The sequence below is a fragment of the Pseudophryne corroboree genome, chromosome 2, assembly GCF_028390025.1.
Source record: "Pseudophryne corroboree isolate aPseCor3 chromosome 2, aPseCor3.hap2, whole genome shotgun sequence".
In the NCBI taxonomy this organism is placed as follows: Eukaryota; Metazoa; Chordata; class Amphibia; order Anura; family Myobatrachidae; genus Pseudophryne; species Pseudophryne corroboree.
In genome coordinates, this window is record NC_086445.1 from 1,268,624 (window position 1) to 1,292,515 (window position 23,892).

The 23,892-nt window shown below is 49.0% G+C and overlaps 1 protein-coding gene across 2 annotated transcripts in view; it reads left to right on the top strand.

Moving 5' to 3' along the window:
• The first annotated feature begins 1,014 nt into the window (after positions 1–1,014).
• The window catches only part of DNHD1 (dynein heavy chain domain 1), a 392,142-nt gene continuing 369,264 nt past the window's right edge, over positions 1,015–23,892 (top strand). For both annotated transcript variants that reach the window (XM_063950780.1, XM_063950781.1), the window contains exons 1-3: positions 1,015–1,137; positions 3,663–4,242; positions 23,031–23,195. In XM_063950780.1, coding sequence (XP_063806850.1) covers positions 1,065–1,137; positions 3,663–4,242; positions 23,031–23,195 — 818 coding nt within the window. In that variant the 5' untranslated portion in view covers positions 1,015–1,064. The remainder of the gene's footprint in view (positions 1,138–3,662; positions 4,243–23,030; positions 23,196–23,892) is intronic.

The following is a 23,892-nucleotide window of genomic DNA, read 5'->3' on the forward strand; positions in this document are numbered from 1 at the left end:
CTGCTTGCCCGCACCAAGAACCGCTCCTGAATTTACACTATGGACTGATGGATCCTAAGGTCCTTATTCAGCACTGGCGGCAGATTCTGCTAAATCGCAGACACTGCTACTGACAAAGGTGGACATTCTGACCCGTTCACATGCTGCAGTTTTTCACAGCGTAGTGATCGGGTCACAACTACACATGGACCGTGCGGGGAGTGGCCCGCAGCGGCTGCGGGACGTCACACGCAGCCACTGCGGGCCGGGGAGCGATGAGTAGCTCCCGGCCAGCACGCTAAAGCTGCGCTGGCCGGGAGCTACTCTTGAAGTGCAAAGGCATCGCCGCTGTGCGATGCCTTTGCACTTCTGCGGGGGGGGCCGGCACTGACATGCGCGGCGGACTAGCCCTGTGCTGGGTGTGTGAATGATCGTACCGGTGCTAAATTTAACACAGCTGCGATCAACTCAGAATGACCCCCTAAATCTCATGCGGGGGTCCGCCCAGCACAGGGCAAATCCGCCCAGCATGGGAACCGTCTCCAAGCGCTGTGACCGCGACCGCCGTGATTATCGGTAGCCCACCTGCATGCGCAGACAGACTCACCAGACCAAACAAAGGACAAACTGCGTCACACAGACTCAGTACGGCACCGCATGTCCCTGTCAGTTACAGGACGCTCCTATAAAATACAGGATGGGAGCGCTGGCGTTTCTGTAATGGGTGCACACGGGACCATGAGTCCAGACACTGCACACATTTTTTAAATACCCCTCCGGAGTCCCACGCCGACGTCACCGGCGCTGTTAAAACCCAGTGAAAATGGCGCAGCAGACATTTCCACGTTCTGCGCATGCACAGTAGAGAAATCGCTGGCAAAATGGCCACCACGCCATTTTCCCGGAGATCTGCGCATGCGCAGTAGAGTCTGAGCCCTCTAGAGAAGCACCCCTGGATGGGAGGAAACCGGTTCTTTGGGTGTTGTGGTAATGATTGCTGGTCACATTATTATTATTATTATTATTATTATTATAGAGATTTACAACAGTTCCCCCTCAAGGACACACTACTCCATGGTGATGCAATGGAATCTCAACAGAAACATGGAGGAACACGCCTGCCTCCTCTCCCAAAACATGTGACCCAGCCACACACAGGTAGAGCTGAGTGATAACGCTGTGACGTGGCTGAGAGGTGACGCTGTAACGGGTGGCTGAGAGGTGACGCTGTAACGGGTGGCTGAGAGGTGCCGCTGTGACGCGTGGCTGAGAGGTGCCGCTGTGATGCGTGGCTGAGTGGTGCCGCTGTGATGCGTGGCTGAGAGGTGACGCTGTAACGGGTGGCTGAGAGGTGCCGCTGTGATGCGTGGCTGAGAGGTGCCGCTGTGATGCGTGGCTGAGAGGTGACGCGTGGCTGAGAGGTGCCGCTGTGATGCGTGGCTGAGAGGTGCCGCTGTAACGGGTGGCTGAGAGGTGCCGCTGTGATGCGTGGCTGAGAGGTGCCGCTGTAACGGGTGGCTGAGAGGTGCCGATGTGACGCGTGGCTGAGAGGTGCCGCTGTGATGCGTGGCTGAGAGGTGCCGCTGTAACGGGTGGCTGAGAGGTGCCGCTGTGATGCGTGGCTGAGAGGTGCCGCTGTAACGGGTGGCTGAGAGGTGCCGCTGTGATGCGTGGCTGAGAGGTGCCGCTGTGATGCGTGGCTGAGAGGTGCCGCTGTAACGGGTGGCTGAGAGGTGCCGCTGTGATGCGTGGCTGAGAGGTGCCGCTGTAACGGGTGGCTGAGAGGTGCCGCTGTGATGCGTGGCTGAGAGGTGACGCGTGGCTGAGAGGTGCCGCTGTGACGCGTGGCTGAGAGGTGCCGCTGTAATGCGTGGCTGAGAGGTGCCGCTGTGATGCGTGGCTGAGAGGTGACGCGTGGCTGAGAGGTGCCGATGTGACGCGTGGCTGAGAGGTGACGCGTGGCTGAGAGGTGCCGCTGTAACGCGTGGCTGAGAGGTGCCGCTGTGATGCGTGGCTGAGAGGTGACGCGTGGCTGAGAGGTGACGCTGTAACGCGTGGCTGAGAGGTGCCGCTGTGATGCGTGGCTGAGAGGTGACGCGTGGCTGAGAGGTGACGCTGTAACGGGTGGCTGAGAGGTGCCGCTGTGATGCGTGGCTGAGAGGTGACGCGTGGCTGAGAGGTGCCGATGTGACGCGTGGCTGAGAGGTGCCGCTGTGATGCGTGGCTGAGAGGTGACGCGTGGCTGAGAGGTGCCGATGTGACGCGTGGCTGAGAGGTGACGCGTGGCTGAGAGGTGCCGCTGTAACGCGTGGCTGAGAGGTGCCGCTGTGACGTGTGCTGAGAGGTGACGCGTGGCTGAGAGGTGCCGCTGTGATGCGTGGCTGAGAGGTGCCGCTGTGACGTGTGGCTGAGAGGTGACGCGTGGCTGAGAGGTGCCGCTGTGACGTGTGGCTGAGAGGTGACGCGTGGCTGAGAGGTGCCGCTGTGACGTGTGCTGAGAGGTGACGCGTGGCTGAGAGGTGCCGCTGTGATGCGTGGCTGAGAGGTGCCGCTGTAACGGGTGGCTGAGAGGTGCCGCTGTGACGTGTGCTGAGAGGTGCCGCTGTAACGGGTGGCTGAGAGGTGCCGCTGTGATGCGTGGCTGAGAGGTGACGCGTGGCTGAGAGGTGACGCTGTAACGCGTGGCTGAGAGGTGACGCTGTAACGCGTGGCTGAGAGGTGACGCGTGGCTGAGAGGTGCCGCTGTGACGTGTGCTGAGAGGTGACGCGTGGCTGAGAGGTGCCGCTGTGACGTGTGCTGAGAGGTGACGCGTGGCTGAGAGGTGCCGCTGTGATGCGTGGCTGAGAGGTGCCGCTGTAACGGGTGGCTGAGAGGTGCCGCTGTGACGTGTGCTGAGAGGTGCCGCTGTAACGGGTGGCTGAGAGGTGCCGCTGTGATGCGTGGCTGAGAGGTGACGCGTGGCTGAGAGGTGACGCTGTAACGCGTGGCTGAGAGGTGACGCTGTAACGCGTGGCTAAGAGGTGCCGCTGTAACGCGTGGCTGAGAGGTGACGCTGTGACGCGTGGCTGAGAGGTGACGCTGTGACGTGTGGCTGAGAGGTGCCGCTGTGACGCGTGGCTGAGTGGTGACGCGTGGCTGAGAGGTGACGCTGTAACGCGTGGCTAAGAGGTGCCGCTGTAACGCGTGGCTGAGAGGTGACGCTGTGACGCGTGGCTGAGAGGTGACTGTGACACGAGTGGCTGAGAGGTGACGCTGTGATGTGTGGCTGGTAGAGGTGGCTCTGTGACGCGTGGCTGAGAGGTGACGCTGTGATGTGTGGCTGGTAGAGGTGGCTCTGTGACGCGTGGCTGAGAGGTGACTGTGACGAGTGGCTGAGAGGTGACGCTGTGACGTGTGGCTGGTAGAGGTGGCTCTGTGACGCGTGGCTGAGAGGTGACTGTGACACGAGTGGCTGAGAGGTGACGCTGTGATGTGTGGCTGGTAGAGGTGGCTCTGTGACGCGTGGCTGAGAGGTGACGCTGTGATGTGTGGCTGGTAGAGGTGATGCTGTGACGCGTTGCTCAGAGGTGACGCTGTGACGCATGGCTTAGAGGTGACGCTGTGATGTGCGGCTGAGAGATTACGTTTAGTGTGTGCTTTTCTTTGTCACATACATGAAATGTTACTGTGTGTGCACCTACAGGTTTTCCTGATGACTCCATGAGATCACCTCCAGCTGGTTCCAGTCACTACAAAGCACTGTACTGGTCCAGGGAGCTCCGTTGCCTCCTGTCTGGTCATGGCTCTGCCTGTGACATGTCGGTGCTTGCTGGGGAGGTGGTACGGTTTCTATCGGGGCCTGCTCAGGGCTGTGACCGTGAATGGTGGCTACAGCTGCTTGATATTCTTAGACTTCTGCGCCCATTCCGGGAACATTTGGCACGTGAGCGCCCCGTCCTCCTTCCAGCCCTGGAGAGATTGCACAGAGAGTATGAACGCCACCGACTCCTGCTCAGTGATTTGGATATACCGGGTGCTCTGCTTGCGGCCTTCCCTCCTGACTCCTCTACATTGTTCCAACTTCCCAAACACCTGGAGAACCTTTATCAGCCCAAACTCCAGAGCATCCATTTACGGGAACTGCCGCAATATGTAGGGGATGTAGGAGCAGAGCTGGCAGGTGTTGAATATCAATGGCGCTGCAGCCGTGGCAAGACTTCCCTGGCACTGCAGACAGACCTTCCAGTGGACTTATTGCCACACATAGAACTGCAGCCCGTCAGGTGAGTGACTCACTTCTGTCCTGTCTGTCATTACTCTAACGCTGACCCTTCTCTTCCAGGCATGGTTCCTAAGCTCCTCCTCCTGTAGTCACTGTGAGGAGCTCTGCTATACATAGTAATGAGGAATGATAGTCATATACACAGCCATGGTCACTAAGCCCCACCTCCTAGTCACTATGAGGAGCACTGCTACACATGATAATGAGGAATGATAGTCATACATGATGGTCACTAATGATAATGAGGAATGATAGTCAGCCATGGTCACTAAGTCCCACCTCCTAGTCACTGTGAGGAGCACTGCTACACATGATAATGAGGAATGATAGTCATACCCACAGCCATGGTCACTAAGTCCCACCTCCTACAGTCACTGTGAGGAGCACTGCTACACATAGTAATGAGGAATGATAGCCATGCACACAGCCATGGTCACTAAGCCCCACCTCCTACAGTCACTGTGAGGGGAGTACTGCTACACATAGTAATGAGGAATAATAGTCATACACACATCCATGCTCACTAAGCTCCACCTCCTATAGTCACTGTGAGGAGCACTGCTACACATTGTAATGAGGAATGATAGTCATACACACAGCCATGGTCACTAAGCCCCACCTCCTAGTCACTGTGAGGAGAACTGCTACACATAGTAATGAGAAATGATAGTCATACACACATCCATGGTCACTACGCCCCACCTCCTACAGTCACTGCGAGGAGCACTGCTACACATAGTAATGAGGAATGACAGTCATACACACAGCCTTGGTCACTAAGCCCCGCCTCCTACAGTCACTGCGAGGAGCACTGCTACACATAGTAATGGGAAATGATAGTCATACACATAGCCATGGTCACTAAGCCCCACCTACTATAGTCACTGCGAGGAGCACTGCTACACATAGTAATGAGGAATGATAGTCATACACACAGCCATGGTCACTAAGCCCCACCTACTATAGACACTGTGAGGAGCACTGCTACACATAGTAATGAGGAATGATAGTCATACACACAGCCATGGTCACTAAGCCCCACCTCCTATAGACACTGTGAGGAGCACTGCTACACATAGTAATGAGGAATGATAGTCATACACACAGCCATGGTCACTAAGCCCCACCTACTATAGTCACTGCAAGGAGCACTGCTACACATAGTAATGAGGAATGATAGTCATACACACAGCCATGGTCACTAAGCCCCACCTCCTATAGACACTGTGAGGAGCACTGCAACACATGGTAATGAGGAATGATAGTCATACACACTGCCATGGTCACCAAGCCTCACCTCCTACAGTCACTGCGAGGAGCACTGCTACACACAGTAATGAGGAATGACAGTCATACATAGAGCCATGGTCATTAAGCCCCACCTTCTAGTCACTGTGAGGAGCACTGCTACACATAGTAATGAGGAATGATAGTCATGCACACAGCCTTGGTCACTAAGCCCCACCTCCTACAGTCACTATGAGGAGCACTGCTACACATAGTAATGAGGAATGATAGTCATACACACAGCCATGGTCACTAAGACCCACCTCTTACAGTCACTGCGAGGAGCACTGCTACACATAGTAATGAGGAATGATAGTCATACACACAGCCATGGTCATTAAGCCCCACCTTCTAGTCACTGTGAGGAGCACTGCTACACATAGTAATGAGGAATGATAGTCATACACACAGCCATGGTCACTAAGCCCCACCTTCTAGTCACTGTGAGGAGCACTGCTACACATAGTAATGAGGAATGATAGTCATACACACAGCCATGGTCACTAAGCCCCACCTCCTATAGACACTGTGCGGAGCTCTGCTACACATAGTAATGAGGAATGATAGTCATACACACAGCCATGGTCTTTAAGCCCCACCTTCTAGTCACTGTGAGGAGCACTGCTACACATAGTAATGAGGAATGATAGTCATACACACAGCCATGGTCACTAAGCCCCACCTCCTATAGACACTGTGAGGAGCTCTGCTACACATAGTAATGAGGAATGATAGTCATACACACTGCCATGGTCACTAAGCCCCACCTCCTATAGACACTGTGAGGAGCTCTGCTACACATAGTAATGAGGAATGATAGTCATACACACTGCCATGGTCACTAAGCCCCACCTACTATAGACACTGTGAGGAGCACTGCAACACATGGTAATGAGGAATGATAGTCATACACACGGCCATGGTCACTAAGCCCCACCTCCTATAGACACTGTGAGGAGCACTGCAACACATGGTAATGAGGAATGATAGTCATACACACTGCCATGGTCACTAAGCCCCACCTCCTATAGACACTGTGAGGAGCACTGCTACACATAGTAATGAGGAATGATAGTCATACACACAGCCATGGTCATTAAGCCCCACCTTCTAGTCACTGTGAGGAGCACTGCTACACATAGTAATGAGGAATGATAGTCATGCACACAGCCTTGGTCACTAAGCCCCACCTCCTACAGTCACTATGAGGAGCACTGCTACACATGGTAATGAGGAATGATAGTCATACACACAGCCATGGTCACTAAGCCCCTCCTCCTAGTCATTGCGAGAAACACTGCTACACATGGTAATGAGGAATGATAGTCATACACACAGTCCTAATCACTAAGCCCCAACTCCTAATCACAGTGAGGAGCACTGCTACACATAATTTAAACTGCTTTCTCTCTGCGTGTTGCAGCTATCTATCGCCCACCTGGGCTACCCAAACAATTTCTGGAAGATTTTTCTGCCTGGCTCCTTCACTTCCTATCCTCTGACATCTCCACCATCATCATGGGTGATTTCAGTATCACTATTGATAGTCTAAAATCTCCCCATGCCTCCAAACTATTCTCTCTAACCTCCTCTCTCAGCCTCTCTGATTGGACTGACTCCTCTATTCATCAGGAGGGCCACTGCCTTGATCTAGTATTCAGCTGACTGTGCTCAGTTTCTGAATTCACTAACACTCCTTTCCCTATCTCAGATCACAACCTTATCACCTGCATGCTCTCCACCATTACTTCAAACTCATTCTCCCTGAATTCCTCCAATACGCCTCTAACTCGCAGAAATATAAACACTATTCATTTTCAAGAACTTTCCACCTCTCTGCAACAACTGCTCTCACATATTTCAGCATTCACTTCTCCTGAGACTGCTGTATCACACCTGAACCAGACTTGAACCTTGATAAAGATACTCCAGCTACCCATCACACTCCACGTAGGCCTCAATGTAAACCGTGGCACTTTAAACTAACAAGACACCTACAAAAACTCTCACGTAAATCTCATACACCAAATGACTTTCTCGCATATGAGACTGTTTACCACTCTTATCGTAATGCCCCAGACACTGCCAAACAAACATATTTATAATCTTTCATCTCTGCTCAAGCCTCTAACCCCAAGTGACTTTTTAATTAATTTAAATCATTTCTCAACCATCCCTCACCCAGTCCACCAGCCGCTATCAGTATGCAAGATCTTGCTTCCTACTTTATGGACAAGATTGATAAGATCCAAGATGAAATGGTATGCTCTTCATCAGCCAGTGACCTGCTCAATTCCCAACCTGAACCCTCTAACACCTTCTCTTCATGGGATCCCACAAATCAAAATGAAGTGTCAACACTCTTCTCATCCTCCTACTCCACTACCTCTCCCCTTGATTCTATAACCTCTCAAATAAGTAACTCTGTCTCCTGTGCTCATCTCAATCCTAACTAACATCTGTAATCTCTCCCGGTCTACTGGTATCTTTCCTTCTCTGTTCAAGCATGCAGTGATTTCTCCCATTCTGAAAAAAACTAAATTCTGAACAAAACTCTCTCCCAAACTACCGTCCCATCTCTCAGCTCCCATGCCCCTCCAAGCTACTTGAGAGACTCTCCTTCACTCGCCTCACACACTTTCTTAACTCGCACAACCTACTGGACCCACTTCAGTCAGGCTTGTGTGCCCAACACTCCACAGAGACAGCACTGAGTAAGGTAGTGAATGATCTGGTCACTGCTAGATATAAAGGCCATTACTCACTACTTATTCTCCTAGATCTCTCTGCTGCATGTGACACTGTGACCACTCTCTTCTCATACAAACACTACAATCCCTAGGTCTTCAGGACACAGCCCTTTCTTGGTTCTCATCCTACCTATCTAATCGCTCCCTCAGTGTTCACTTCTCTGATTCCACCTCCTCTTCGCTTCCTCTTTCAGTTGAAGTACCACAAGGCTCAGTCTTAGGTCTTCTGCTTTTCTCTATCTATACCCCATCTTTTGGCAAACTAATCAGCTCTTTCGGATTTCAGTACCATCTGTATGCAGATGATCCTCAAATCTACCTGTCCTTCCCAGATTTGTCACCATCTATATTGTTCCATGTCACTGAATGCCTCTCTGCTGTTTCATCTTGGATGACATCTCGCCACCTCAAACTTAATATTTCCAAAACAGAATTAATTATATTTCCACCGGCCAATAGTAGTTACCAACCTGATATCTCTATTACTGTTGAGAACTTGACAATCATTCCTACCCCAGAAGCTCTCTGCCTAGGTGTCATCCTTAACTCTGAACTGTCCTTTGTTCCCCACATTCAATCTGTCTACAGTAAATCATGTTACATACATCTAAAAAACATATTCAAAATACGACCATATCTTACACAAGACACTGCAAACACTCTAATATATGCTCTCATTATCTCCCGCATTGATTATTGTAATAGTCTCCTGACCGGTCTTCCCAAACATTGGCTCTTACCGCTACAATCCATTCTTTCTAAATGCAGCTGTGAGGCTAATCTTCCTCGCTAGACGTTCATCGTCTGCAGATCCACTATGTCAGTTCCTCCATTGGTTACCGGTATTCTACCGTATTCAATATAAAATACTTTTACTCACACACAAGGCCATTAACCATACTACAAGAATGTACATCTCTTCCCTTATCTCAAAATATCTCCCAACCCGACCTCTCCACTCTGCACAAGATCTACGTCTCTCATCCACACTCATTACTCGCTCCCATACACGATTGCAGGACTCCTTCAGGCTGCACCCACTCTGTGGAATGCCCTACCACGCACAATAAGACTCTCCTCTAGTCTCCAAACCTTCAAGTGTTCCCTGAAAACTCACTTGTTGAGGCAGCTTATCACATCTCAGAACCGCTCACATAACCTTTAGAAACTTTCCTATCCAATTACATCCCTTCTGTGCAGCACATATATCCTCACATATTTTCTTGTTCTTCACTTTCCCTTCCTCCTGACCCGAGGACCACCTTGCTGTGTGACCATATCATACAGACCACCAAGAACCTTTGCAATCTGGTGGACAGCTATGCATTAGATAGCACCTATCCTTGTGTATCCATGCCTTCTTCCATATAGAGTGTAAGCTTGTGAGCAGGGCCCTCCTACCTCTATGACTGTCTGTTATTACCAAGTCTTGTTTTATCATTGTTGTTTCCAATTGTAAAATGCAACGGAATTTGCTGCACTATATAGAAACTGTTAATAAATAATAATAAATATACAGGGTAATGAGGAGCAATAGTAATGGGATCAGTATGATATCCCGGCTGTCGGGATCCTAGTGGTCAGGAGACTGACGGTGGGATTCCAACATGCCGTAATACTAGCGCTGAGCGCAGTGTGTCCCCTCACCACACTTTGGGCCTGGTGACGACCTTAGGTTGCCAGAGGGTCATTTTCCCCCTCGGGTGGTGGTATGGACCACCACCTGAGTGTGGATTCCGACCGCCGGTATTACACCGGCTGTCAGGATCTCAGAGTCGGTTTCCTGACTGCCAGGATTCCGACAACCGGCAAATTTACTGCCTCACATAGTAATTCACGCATTCCTGATCACTAAGCCCCACCACCTGAGGTCACTTTAAAAAGCACTGCTGTATAGGATAATGAAAAGTGATTGCCATACATACAACCATAGTCACAAGCCCCACCTCCTACAGTCACTATGAGGAGCAGTGCTACACAGGAGCTTCTGCCCAACAGCTTACATTCTACAGGGATGAGGTAAATTGTTGGAGGGAGAGCTCGGAAGGAGACAAGGTGGGGAGGAGGTAGGAGCCATAGAGGAGAGAAGAGGGGGGCTGGTGAGCTTCTGCCCAAGAGCTTACATTCTACAGGGATGAGGTAAATAGTTGGAAGGAGAGCTGGGAAGGAGACATAGTGGGGAGGAGGAGGGAATGAGAGAGGAGGTCTGTTATGCTTCTGCCCAATAGTGTCTATGATTTCTGGATTTGGTATAGGGCCTGAAGCAATTATGTGGTTGGAGGCGTGTGGTGGAAACTTGAAGGTCTAGTAAAGCTTTCCCTCTTAGGTGATAAATTTATCTGGTTTATTGAAGCTGGCAGGATAAAGTAAGTGGAGGGTACCAGGATGTGGATAAGAGTCTTTGGTCAGTTCTCGCCAGCAGGGAGTGCTCTGGAGCTCTGGTACTATAAGTTTCTCAGCTGCAGACTGTAGGCAGGGTAAGATACCATAGAGAGACACTGGGATAGTAGAAGTGCCTTACAGACAGACTAGAACTGAGAATGTCTCTGTTGCAAGTGCGGTCAGTGAGGAGACCAGCAGAACATGATGGCGGTTGGTGAATAAGTATTCCTGGGATGACTGAGTAACTGTAGTACGAGTTTGGAATTCCCTGCCTGAGAAAGTAGTAATGGCAGACTCGGTCTATACTTTTTAAGAATGGCCTAGATAAATTCCTAATGGATAAAGATATACAGGGTTATGGTGGATAGATCACGTACCATAGTTATAAAAAAATAAGGGAATACAACACAATGGATGGCTTTATCAACAGATAAAATTAATCCTGAAAATAAATATGAGTCTTTTTTCAACTTTACAAACTATGTAACTATGGTGTAGGGTTAAGTGGTGGTGATGACGTAGGGTTACAGTTGTTGTGATGATGGTGTTGGGTTATAGTGGTGGTGATTGCGTAAGGTTATAGTGGTGGTGATGATGGTGTAGGGTTATAGTGGTGATGATGATGGCGTAGGGTTATAGTGATGATGATGATGATGGCATAGGGTTATAGTGGTGGTGATGGTGTAGCGTTATAGTGGTGGTGATGATGGTGTGGGTTATAGTGATGATGATGGTGTAGGGCAGGGGTGGCCAAACAGTCGATCGCTGAAGCCGCGCCTCTCCTGCCTGCCGTCCTGCCCCTCAGTCTGGTCTCCGGCAGTGACGGCGGAGTGTATAGCTCAAATCAGGCGCCGGTTCGTTAGCCAATCAGAGCTCGCGAACCGGCGCCTGATTTGAGCCATACACGCTGCCGTCACCGCCGGAGACCAGACTGAGGGGCAGGACGGCAGGCAGGAGAAGCGCGTGCTGCGCTCTCCACACAGCACGGTGAGCACTATGGGGGCATATCTGGCAATGTGGGGCATATGTGGCACTATGGGGGCATATCTGGCACTGCGGGCACATGGCACAGTGGCGGCATATGTGGCAATGTGGGGCATATGTGGCACTGTGGGGTCATATCTGGCACTGCGGGCACATGGCACTGTGGAGGCATATCTGTGATCTGGCACTGTGGGGTATAATCTGGCACTGTGGGGGCATATCTGGCACTGCGGGAACATGGCACTGTGGGGGCATATCTGTAATCTGGCACTGTGGGGGCATATCTGGCACTGTGGGCATATCTGGAACTGCGGCCACATGGCACTGTGGGGGTATATCTGTAATCTGGCACTGTGGGGGCATATCTGGCACTGTGGGGCCATATCTGGCACTATGGGGGCATATCTGGCACTGTGAGCACATGGCACTGTGGGGGCATATCTGTAATCTGGCACTGTGGGGGCATATCTAGCAGTGTGGGCACATGGCACTCTGGGGGCATATCTGTATCTGGCACTGTGGGGGCATATCTGGCACTGTGGGGGCATATCTGTAATCTGGCACTGTGGGGGCATATCTGGCACTGTGGGCACATGGCACTGTGGGGGCATATCTGTATCTGGCACTGTGGGGGCATATCTGTATCTGGCACTGTGGGGGCATATCTGGCACTATGGGGGCATATCTGGCACTGCGGGCACATGGCACTGTGGGGGCATATCTGTAATCTGGCACTGTGGGGGCATATCTGGCACTGTGGGCATATCTGGAACTGCGGCTACATGGCACTGTGGGGGCATATCTGGCACTGTGGGGCCATATCTGGCACTATGGGGGCATATCTGGCACTGCGGGCACATGGAACTGTGGGGGCATATCTGTAATCTGGCACTGTGGGGGCATATCTAGCAGTGTGGGCACATGGCACTCTGGGGGCATATCTGTATCTGGCACTGTGGGGGCATATCTGGCACTGTGGGGGCATATCTGTAATCTGGCACTGTGGGGGCATATCTGGCACTCTGGGGGCATATCTGTATCTGGCACTGTGGGTGCATATCTGGCACTGTGGGGGCATATCTGTAATCTAGCACTGTGGGGGCATATCTAGCAGTGTGGGCACATGGCACTGTGGGGGCATATCTGTATCTGGCACTGTGGGGGCATATCTGGCACTATGGGAGCATATCTGGCACTGTGGGGGCATATCTGGCACTTTGGGAGCATATCTGGCACTGCGGGCACATGGCACTGTGGGGGCATATCTGTAATCTGGCGCTGTGGGGGCATATCTGGCACTGTGGGCACATGGCACTCTGGGGGCATATCTGTATCTGGCACTGTGGGGGCATATCTGGCACTGTGGGCACATGGCACTGTGGGGGCATATGTGTATCTGGCACTGTGGGGGCATATGTGTTTGAGGTTTTTACCTGTGGGGGCCAATGTGTTATTTCTCATTACACTCTGTGCAGCAAGGCTACGTCCCTTTTTTTTGTTATACCACGCCCACTTTTTGTTATACCACACCCACTTTTTGTTATACCACGCCCCTTTTTTGCGCGCGCCTGCAGCGCGCGCTATTATTCCTCCTAGGTAGAGCACAAAAGCTTTTTAGCTTTCAAAGTAGATCACCGACTCCAAAAGTCTGGCTGCCCCTGGTGTAGGGTTATTGTGGTGGCGGTGATGGTGTAGGTTATAGTGGTGGTGATGGTGTAGGGTTATAGTGATGGTGTAGGGTTATAGTGATGATGATGGTGTAGGGTTATAGTGGTGGTGATGGTGTAGGGTTAGAGTGGTGATGATGATGGTGTAGGGTTATAGTGGTGGTGATGGTGTAGGGTTAGAGTGGTGGTGATGATGGTGTAGGGTTATAGTGGTGGTGATGGTGTAGGTTTATAGTGGTGGTGATGGTGTAGGTTTATAGTGGTGGTGATGGTGTAGGGTTATAGTGGTGGTGATGGTGTAGGGTTAGAGTGGTGGTGATGGTGTAGGGTTATAGTGGTGGTGATGGTGTAGGTTTATGGTGGTGATGATGGTGTAGGGTTATAGTGGTGATGATGGTGTGGGGTTATAGTGGTGGTGATGGTGTGGGGTTATAGTGGTGATGATGATGGTGTAGGGTTATAGTGGTGGTGATGGTGTAGGGTTATAGTGGTGGTGATGGTGTAGGGTTATAGTGGTGATGATGGTGTGGGGTTATAGTGGTGGGGATGATGGTGTAGGGTTATAGTGGTGATGATGGTGTAGGGTTATAGTGGTGATGATGGTGTAGGGTTATAGTGGTGGTGATGGTGTAGGGTTCTAGTGGTGATGATGATGGTGTAGGGTTATAGTGGTGATGGTGGTGTAGGATTATAGTGGTGATGATGATGGTGTAGGGTTATAGTGGTGGTGGTGATGGTGGTGTAGGGTTATAGTGGTGATGATGATGATGGTGTAGGGTTATAGTGGTGGTGATGGCGTAGGGTTATAGTGGTGATGATGATGGTGTAGGGTTAGAGTGTGATGATGGTGTAGGGTTATTGTGGTGATGATGATGGCGTAGGGTTATAGTGATGATGATGGCATAGGGTTATAGTGATGATGATGGTGTAGGGTTATAGTGGTGATGATGATGGTGTAGGGTTGTAGTGGTGATGATGGTGTAGGGTTATAGTGATGATGATGGTGTAGGGTTATAGTGGTGGAGATGATGGTGTAGGGTTATAGTGATGATGATGGTGTAGGGTTATAGTGGTGAGGATGATGGTGTAGGGTTATAGTGGTGGTGATGATGATGGTGTAGGTTTATAGTGGTAGTGATGGTGTAGGGTTATAGTGGTGATGATGGCATGAGTTTATAGTGGTGATGATGGTGTAGGATTATAGTGGCGATGATGGTGTAGGGTTATAATGGTGATGATGATGGTGTAGGGTTGTAGTGGTGATGATGGTGTAGGGTTATAGTGATGATGATGGTGTAGGGTTATAGTGGTGGAGATGATGGGGTAGGGTTATAGTGGTAGTGATGGTGTAGGGTTATATTGGTGATGATGATGGTGTAGGGTTATAGTGGTGATGATGGTGTAGGGTTATAGTGGTGGTGATGGTGTAGGATTATAGTGGTGATGATGATGGTGTAGGGTTATAGTGGTGATGATGGTGGTGTAGGGTTATAGTGGTGATGATGATGGTGTAGGGTTATAGTGGTGGTGATGATGGTGGTGTAGGGTTATAGTGGTGATGATGATGATGGTGTAGGGTTATAGTGGTGGTGATGATGGCGTAGGGTTATAGTGGTGATGATGGTGTAGGGTTAGAGTGTGATGATGGTGTAGGGTTATAGTGGTGATGATGATGGCGTAGGGTTATAGTGATGATGATGGCATAGGGTTATAGTGATGATGGTGTAGGGTTATAGTGATGATGGTGTAGGGTTATAGTGGTGATGATGATGGTGTAGGGTTATAGTGGTGATGATGGTGTAGGGTTATAGTGATGGTGTAGGGTTATAGTGGTGGATATGATGGTGTAGGGTTATAGTGATGATGATGGTGTAGGGTTATAGTGGTGAGGATGATGGTGTAGGGTTATAGTGGTGAGGATGATGGTGTAGGGTTATAGTGGTGGTGATGATGATGGTGTAGGTTTATAGTGGTAGTGATGGTGTAGGGTTATAGTGATGATGGGGTAGGGTTATAGTGGTGATGATGGCATGAGTTTATAGTGGTGGTGATGATGATGATGGTGTAGGATTATAGTGGCGATGATGGTGTAGGGTTATAATGGTAATGATGATGGGGTAGGGTTATAGTGGTAGTGATGGTGTAGGGTTATATTGGTGATGATGATGGTGTAGGGTTATAGTGGTGGGGACGGTGTAGGGTTATAGTGGTGATGATGATGGTGTAGGGTTATAGTGGTGGGGACGGTGTAGGGTTATAGTGGTGAGGATGATGGTGTAGGGTTATAGTGGTGGTGTAGGGTTATAGTGGTGGTGATGATGATGATGTAGGGTTATATTGGTGGTGATGGTGTAGGGTTATAGTGGTGATGATGATGGTGTAGGGTTATTGTGGTGATGATGATGGTGTAGGGTTATAGTGGTGGTGATGATGGTGTAGGGTTATAGTGGTGGTGGTGATGATGATGGTGTAGGGTTATAGTGGTGGTGATGATGGTGTAGGGTTATAGTGGTGGTGATGATGGTGTAGGGTTATAGTGGTGATGATGGTGTAGGGTTGTAGTGGTGATGATGGTGTAGGGTTATAGTGATGATGGTGTAGGGTTATAGTGGTGGAGATGATGGTGTAGGGTTATAGTGATGATGATGGTGTAGGGTTATAGTGGTGAGGATGATGGTGTAGGGTTATAGTGGTGATGATGATGGTGTAGGGTTATAGTGGTGATGATGATGGTGTAGGGTTATAGTGGTGGGGACGGTGTAGGGTTATAGTGGTGAGGATGATGGTGTAGGGTTATAGTGGTGGTGTAGGGTTATAGTGGTGGTGGTGATGATGATGATGTAGGGTTATATTGGTGGTGATGGTGTAGGGTTATAGTGGTGATGATGATGGTGTAGGGTTATTGTGGTGGTGATGATGATGGTGTAGGGTTATAGTGGTGGTGATGATGGTGTAGGGTTATAGTGGTGGTGGTGATGATGATGGTGTAGGGTTATAGTGGTGGTGATGATGGTGTAGGGTTATAGTGGTGGTGATGATGGTGTAGGGTTATAGTGGTGATGATGATGGTGTAGGGTTGTAGTGGTGATGATGGTGTAGGGTTATAGTGATGATGATGGTGTAGGGTTATAGTGGTGGAGATGATGGTGTAGGGTTATAGTGATGATGATGGTGTAGGGTTATAGTGGTGAGGATGATGGTGTAGGGTTATAGTGGTGGTGATGATGATGGTGTAGGTTTATAGTGGTAGTGATGGTGTAGGGTTATAGTGGTGATGATGGCATGAGTTTATAGTGGTGATGATGATGATGGTGTAGGATTATAGTGGCGATGATGGTGTAGGGTTATAATGGTAATGATGGGGTAGGGTTATAGTGGTAGTGATGGTGTAGGGTTATATTGGTGATGATGATGGTGTAGGGTTATAGTGGTGATGATGGTGTAGGGTTATAGTGGTGGTGATGGTGTAGGGTTATAGTGGTGATGATGATGGTGTAGGGTTATAGTGGTGATGATGGTGGTGTAGGGTTATAGTGGTGATGATGATGGTGTAGGGTTATAGTGGTGGTGATGATGGTGGTGTAGGGTTATAGTGGTGATGATGATGATGATGATGGTGTAGGGTTATAGTGGTGGTGATGATGGCGTAGGGTTATAGTGGTGATGATGGTGTAGGGTTAGAGTGTGATGATGGTGTAGGGTTATAGTGGTGATGATGATGGCGTAGGGTTATAGTGATGATGATGGCATAGGGTTATAGTGATGATGGTGTAGGGTTATAGTGATGATGGTGTAGGGTTGTAGTGGTGATGATGATGGTGTAGGGTTATAGTGGTGATGATGGTGTAGGGTTATAGTGATGGTGTAGGGTTATAGTGGTGGAGATGATGGTGTAGGGTTATAGTGATGATGATGGTGTAGGGTTATAGTGGTGAGGATGATGGTGTAGGGTTATAGTGGTGAGGATGATGGTGTAGGGTTATAGTGGTGGTGATGATGATGGTGTAGGTTTATAGTGGTAGTGATGGTGTAGGGTTATAGTGATGATGGGGTAGGGTTATAGTGGTGATGATGGCATGAGTTTATAGTGGTGGTGATGATGATGATGGTGTAGGATTATAGTGGCGATGATGGTGTAGGGTTATAATGGTAATGATGATGGGGTAGGGTTATAGTGGTAGTGATGGTGTAGGGTTATATTGGTGATGATGATGGTGTAGGGTTATAGTGGTGGGGATGGTGTAGGGTTATAGTGGTGATGATGATGGTGTAGGGTTATAGTGGTGGGGACGGTGTAGGGTTATAGTGGTGAGGATGATGGTGTAGGGTTATAGTGGTGGTGTAGGGTTATAGTGGTGGTGATGATGATGATGTAGGGTTATATTGGTGGTGATGGTGTAGGGTTATAGTGGTGATGATGATGGTGTAGGGTTATTGTGGTGATGATGATGGTGTAGGGTTATAGTGGTGGTGATGATGGTGTAGGGTTATAGTGGTGGTGGTGATGATGGTGTAGGGTTATAGTGGTGGTGATGATGGTGTAGGGTTATAGTGGTGGTGGTGATGATGATGGTGTAGGGTTATAGTGGTGGTGATGGTGTAGGGTTATAGTGGTGGTGATGATGGTGTAGGGTTATAGTGGTGATGATGATGGTGTAGGGTTATAGTGGTGATGATGATGATGTAGGGTTATAGTGGTGATGATGATGTAGGGTTATAGTGGTGGTGATGGTGTAGGGTAATAGCAGTGGTGATGGTGTAGGTTTATAGTGGTGGTGATGGTGTAAGGTTATAGTGGTGATGATGGTGTAGGGTTATAGTGGTGATGATGGTGTAGGGTTATGGTGGTGATGGTGTAGGGTTATAGTGGTGATGATGATGTTGTAGGGTTATAGTGATGGTGATGGTGTAGGGTTATAGTGGTGATGATGATGTAGGGTTATAGTGGTGGTGATGGTGTAGGGTTATAGTGGTGAGGATGGTGTAGGGTTATAGTGGTGATGATGGTGTAGGGTTATAGTGGTGGTGATGGTGTAGGGTTATAGTGGTGGTGGTGATGGTGTAGGGTTATAGTGGTGGTGATGGTGTAGGGTTATAGTGGTGGTGATGATGATGGTGTGGGGTTATAGTGGTGGGGATGATGGTGTAGGGTTATAGTGGTGATGATGGTGTAGGGTTATAGTGGTGGTGATGGTGTAGGGTTATAGTGGTGATGATGGTGGTGTAGGGTTCTAGTGGTGGTGATGATGATGGTGTAGGGTTATAGTGGTGGTGATGATGGTGGTGTAGGGTTATAGTGGTGATGATGATGGTGTAGGGTTATAGTAGTGGTGATGATGGCTTAGGGTTATAGTGGTGATGATGATGGTGTAGGGTTATAGTGGTGATGATGATGGCATAGGGTTATAGTGATGATGATGATGTAGGGTTATAGTGATGATGATGGTGTAGGGTTAAAGTGGTGGAGATGATGGTGTAGGGTTATAGTGATGATGATGGTGTAGGGTTATAGGGGTGAGGATGATGATATAGGGTTATAGTGGTGGTGATGATGATGGTGTAGGGTTATAGTGGTAGTGATGGTGTAGGGTTATAGTGATGATGATGGTGTAGGGTTATAGTGGTGATGATGGCATGAGTTTATAATGGTGATGATGATGGTGTAGGATTATAGTGGCGATGATGGTGTAGGGTTATAATGGTAATGATGATGGGGTAGGGTTATAGTGGTAGTGATGGTGTAGGGTTATATTGGTGATGATGATGGTGTAGGGTTATAGTGGTGGGGACGGTGTAGGGTTATAGTGGTGATGATGATGGTGTAGGGTTATAGTTGTGGGGACGGTGTAGGGTTATAGTGGTGAGGATGATGGTGTAGGGTTATAGTGGTGGTGTAGGGTTATAGTGGTGATGATGATGATGTAGGGTTATATTGGTGGTGATGGTGTAGGGTTATAGTGGTGATGATGATGGTGTAGGGTTATTGTGGTGATGATGATGGTGTAGGGATATAGTGGTGATGATGATGGTGTAGGGTTATAGTGGTGATGATGATGGTGTAGGGTTATAGTGGTGATGATGATGGTGTAGGGTTATAGTGGTGATGATGATGATGTAGGGTTATAGTGGTGATGATGATGATGTAGGGTTATAGTGGTGGTGATGGTGTAGGGTTATAGTGGTGGTGGTGATGGTGTAGGGTTATAGTGATGATGGTGTAGGGTTATAGCAGTGGTGATGGTGTAGGTTTATAGTGGTGGTGATGGTGTAGGGTTATACTGGTGATGATGATGGTGTAGGGTTATAGTGGTGATGATGATGGTGTAGGGTAATAGTGGTGGTGATGGTGTGGGGTTATAGTGGTGATGATGATGTTGTAGGGTTATAGTGGTGGTGATGGTGTAGGGTTATAGTGGTGATGATGATGTAGGGTTATAGTGGTGGTGATGATGGTGTAGGGTTATAGTGGTGAGGATGGTGTAGGGTTATAGTGGTGATGATGGTGTAGGGTTATAGTGGTGGTGTAGGCTTATAGTGGTGGTGATGATGGTGTAGGGTTATAGTGGTGGTGATGGTGTAGGGTTATAGTGGTGATGACGATGGTGTAGGGTTATAGTGGTGATGATGATGGTGTAGGGTTATAGTGGTGGTGATGATGGTGTAGGGTTATAGTGGTGGTGATGATGGTGTAGGGTTATAGTGGTGATGATGATGGTGTAGGGTTATAGTGGTGATGATGATGGTGTAGGGTTATAGTGGTGATGATGGTGTAGGGTTATAGTGGTGTTGATGGTGTAGGGTTATAATGGTGGTGATGGTGTAGGGTTGTTGTTGTAGTGGTGGTGATGATGGTGTAGGGTAATAGTGATGACGGTGTAGGGTTATAGCGGTGGTGATGGTGTAGGTTATAGTGGTGATGATGATGGCGTAGGGTTATAGTGGTGATGATGATGGTGTAGGGTTATAGTGGTGATGATGATGGTGTAGGGTTATTGTGGTGATGATGGTGTAGGGTTATAGTGGTGGTGATGATGGTGTAGAGTTATAGTGGTGATGATGATGGTGTAGGGTTATAGTGGTGATGATGATGGTGTAGGGTTATAGTGGTGATGATGGTGTAGGGTTATAGTGGTGTTGTTGGTGTAGGGTTATAATGGTGGTGATGGTGTAGGGTTGTTGTAGTGGTGGTGATGATGGTGTAGGGTTATAGTGGTGATGATGATGGTGTAGGGTTATAGCGGTGGTGATGTTGTAGGTTATAGTGGTGATGATGATGGTGTAGGGTTATAGTGGTGGTGATGATGGTGTAGGGTTATAGTGGTGATGATGATGGTGTAGGGTTGTAGCGGTGGTGATGGTGTAGGTTATAGTGGTGATGATGATGGCTTAGGGTTATAGTGGTGGTGATGATGGTGAAGGGTTGTTGTAGTGGTGGTGATGATGGTATAGGGTTATAGTGGTGATGATGATGGTGTAGGGTTATAGCGGTGGTGATGGTGTAGGTTATAGTGGTGATGATGATGGCTTAGGGTTATAGTGGTGGTGATGATGGTGAAGGGTTGTTGTAGTGGTGGTGGTGATGATGGTGTAGGGTTATAGTGGTGATGATGATGGTGTAGGGTTATAGCGGTGGTGATGGTGTAGGTTATAGTGGTGATGATGATGATGGCGTAGGGTTATAGTGGTGGTGATGATGGTGAAGGGTTTATAGTGGTGATGATGATGGTGTAGGGTTATAGTGGTGGTGATGATGGTGTAGGGTTATAGTGGTGATGATGATGGTGTAGGGTTATAGCGGTGGTGATGGTGTAGGTTATAGTGGTGATGATGATGGCTTAGGGTTATAGTGGTGGTGATGATGGTGAAGGGTTTATAGTGGTGGTGATGGCGTAGGGTTATAGTGGTGGTGATGATGGTGTAGGGTTATAGTGGTGATGATGATGGTGTAGGGTTATAGCGGTGGTGATGGTGTAGGTTATAGTGGTGATGATGATGGCGTAGGGTTATAGTGGTGGTGATGATGGTGAAGGGTTTATAGTGGTGATGATGATGGTGTAGGGTTATAGTGGTGGTGATGATGGTGTAGGGTTATAGTGGTGGTGATGATGGTGTAGGGTTATAGTGGTGGTGATGGTGTAGGGTTATAGTGGTGATGATGATGGTGTAGGGTTATAGTGGTGATGATGGTGTAGGGTTATAGTGGTGATGATGGTGTAGGGTTATAGTGGTGGTGATGATGGTGTAGGGTTGTAGTGGTGGTGATGATGGTGTAGGGTTATAGTGATGATGGTGTAGGGTTATAGTGATGGTGTAGGGTTATAGCGGTGGTGATGGTGTAGGTTATAGTGGTGATGATGATGGCTTAGGGTTATAGTGGTGGTGATGATGGTGAAGGGTTTATAGTGGTGGTGATGGCGTAGGGTTATAGTGGTGGTGATGGCATAGGTTTATAGTGAGAGTTCAGTATCACTTACCTGTATCCTTTATGAGCGCACTTCCTATTTTCCTTTCTTATATTTGTTCTGTTTGTGGTTGGTGATAGCCACTATTTAGATCGCTGTTGCACAGTTCTTTGGAGCGCAGGTAGTAATATTTTGTTTGTATTGACATACTGTACATACTCTCAAGTACCCAGATGGGGGAAAGCGGAGTCTGGGGGATGGTAATGGCGTCATCAATGGCTTTCATCTTGTTAGTGTAGAAGGTGAAAAATCAAATACAAAGAGGAAGGAAGAGGAGGAGTAAGAGGTAAGAGGAGGGAGGTGACAGAGGCAAATCATACCTCCCAACATTCACAAAAGGAGATCCGGACTCCTTTGCACGGGAAAGCAGCGTGCCTCAGAAAATGCTTGTTGCTTTTGAATAGGGGGCGTGGCTTTGCAGATGCCTCGATTGCAAGCCACGCCTCCACGTTTTCATCACTGAGGGGGCATGCTCAGCACTGTGGAAGCTGCTGGCATGCTCTCAGTCCTTCTGACTCCCATCTATTCACCTCCGCTGTCACTGACTGACAGGGTCCTCCCAACTGACCACCACCGCAGGTGGGACAGCAGGACAGTCCCTAGAAAATGGCACTGTCCCGCGAAAATTGGGAAATTTGGGAGGTATGGGCAAATAGGCGGTGTGGGTTGCATGATTGGAAGGAGTTACATACAACACGTGAGAGATGAGGGTAAGTAGGGCTGGACAGGAGAGCTTTCAGTGCATGATTGGAAGGAGTTACATACAACACGTGAGAGATGAGGGTAAGTAGGGCTGGACAGGAGAGCTTTCAGTGCATGATTGGAAGGAGTTACATACAACACGTGAGAGATGAGGGTAAGTAGGGCTGGACAGGAGAGCTTTCAGTGCATGATTGGAAGGAGTTAAATACAACACGTGAGAGATGAGGGTAAGTAGGGCTGGACAGGAGAGCTTTCAGTGCATGATTGGAAGGAGTTAAATACAACACGTGAGAGATGAGGGTAAGTAGGGCTGGACAGGAGAGCTTTCAGTGCATGTTAGAATGACTAGCAGGCCACATTGAACTCTTATTTCCTCCTCAAGGTCTTGCCCAGCTTCCATGATGTCCTGTCTCTATATAAGAATGAGATAGCTGAGGGGTGCACATAATGATAAGATAATAAAACCACAAGACATTTAAGCTGCCCGTGCCTGGACATTCCCCCAAATCTCCTAGTATCCTTGTTATTTGGACAGTTTTCTCTTTTGTTCCTCAGGGAGGACCCAGCAGTTCCTCACCCAACGATGGAGCTGAAGAATACCACAGACCGCATGGGACAGGAGATCGGGGGCTATGAGGCTGCAGAGCTGATGGTTAAATACAGACATCTAGGAAAAGTGGCTTTCCTGTACCTGAGCAGAGATTCGGGGATCCAGTGTTGGTGAGTGCTGCTCTAATGCTAAGGGTACAGTGTACATTCCCTGTACCTGAGCAGAGATCCGGGGATCCAGTGTTGGCGAGTGCTGCTCTCTCTCAGGTTATAGTGTACATTCCCTGTACCTGAGCAGTGATCCGGGGATCCAGTGTTGGCGAGTGCTGCTCTAATACTCAGGGTACAGTGTACATTCCCTGTACCTGAGCAGAGATCCGGGGATCCAGTGTTGGCGAGTGCTGCTCTCTCTCAGGTTATAGTGTACATTCCCTGTACCTGAGCAGAGATCCGGGGATCCAGTGTTGGTGAGTGCTGCTCTCTCTCAGGTTATAGTGTAGCTTCCCTGTACCTGAGCAGTGATCCGGGGATCCAGTGTTGGCGAGTGCTGCTCTCTCTCAGGTTATAGTGTAGATTCCCTGTACCTGAGCAGAGATCCGGGGATCCAGTGTTGGCGAGTGCTGCTCTCTCTCAGGTTATAGTGTAGCTTCCCTGTACCTGAGCAGAGATCCGGGGATCCAGTGTTGGTGAGTGCTGCTCTCTCTCAGGTTATAGTGCAGCTTCCCTGTACCTGAGCAGAGATCCAGGGATCCAGTGTTGGTGAGTGCTGCTCTCTCTCAGGTTATAGTGTACATTCCCTGTACCTGAGCAGAGATCCGGGGATCCAGTGTTGGTGAGTGCTGCTCTCTCTCAGGTTATAGTGTAGCTT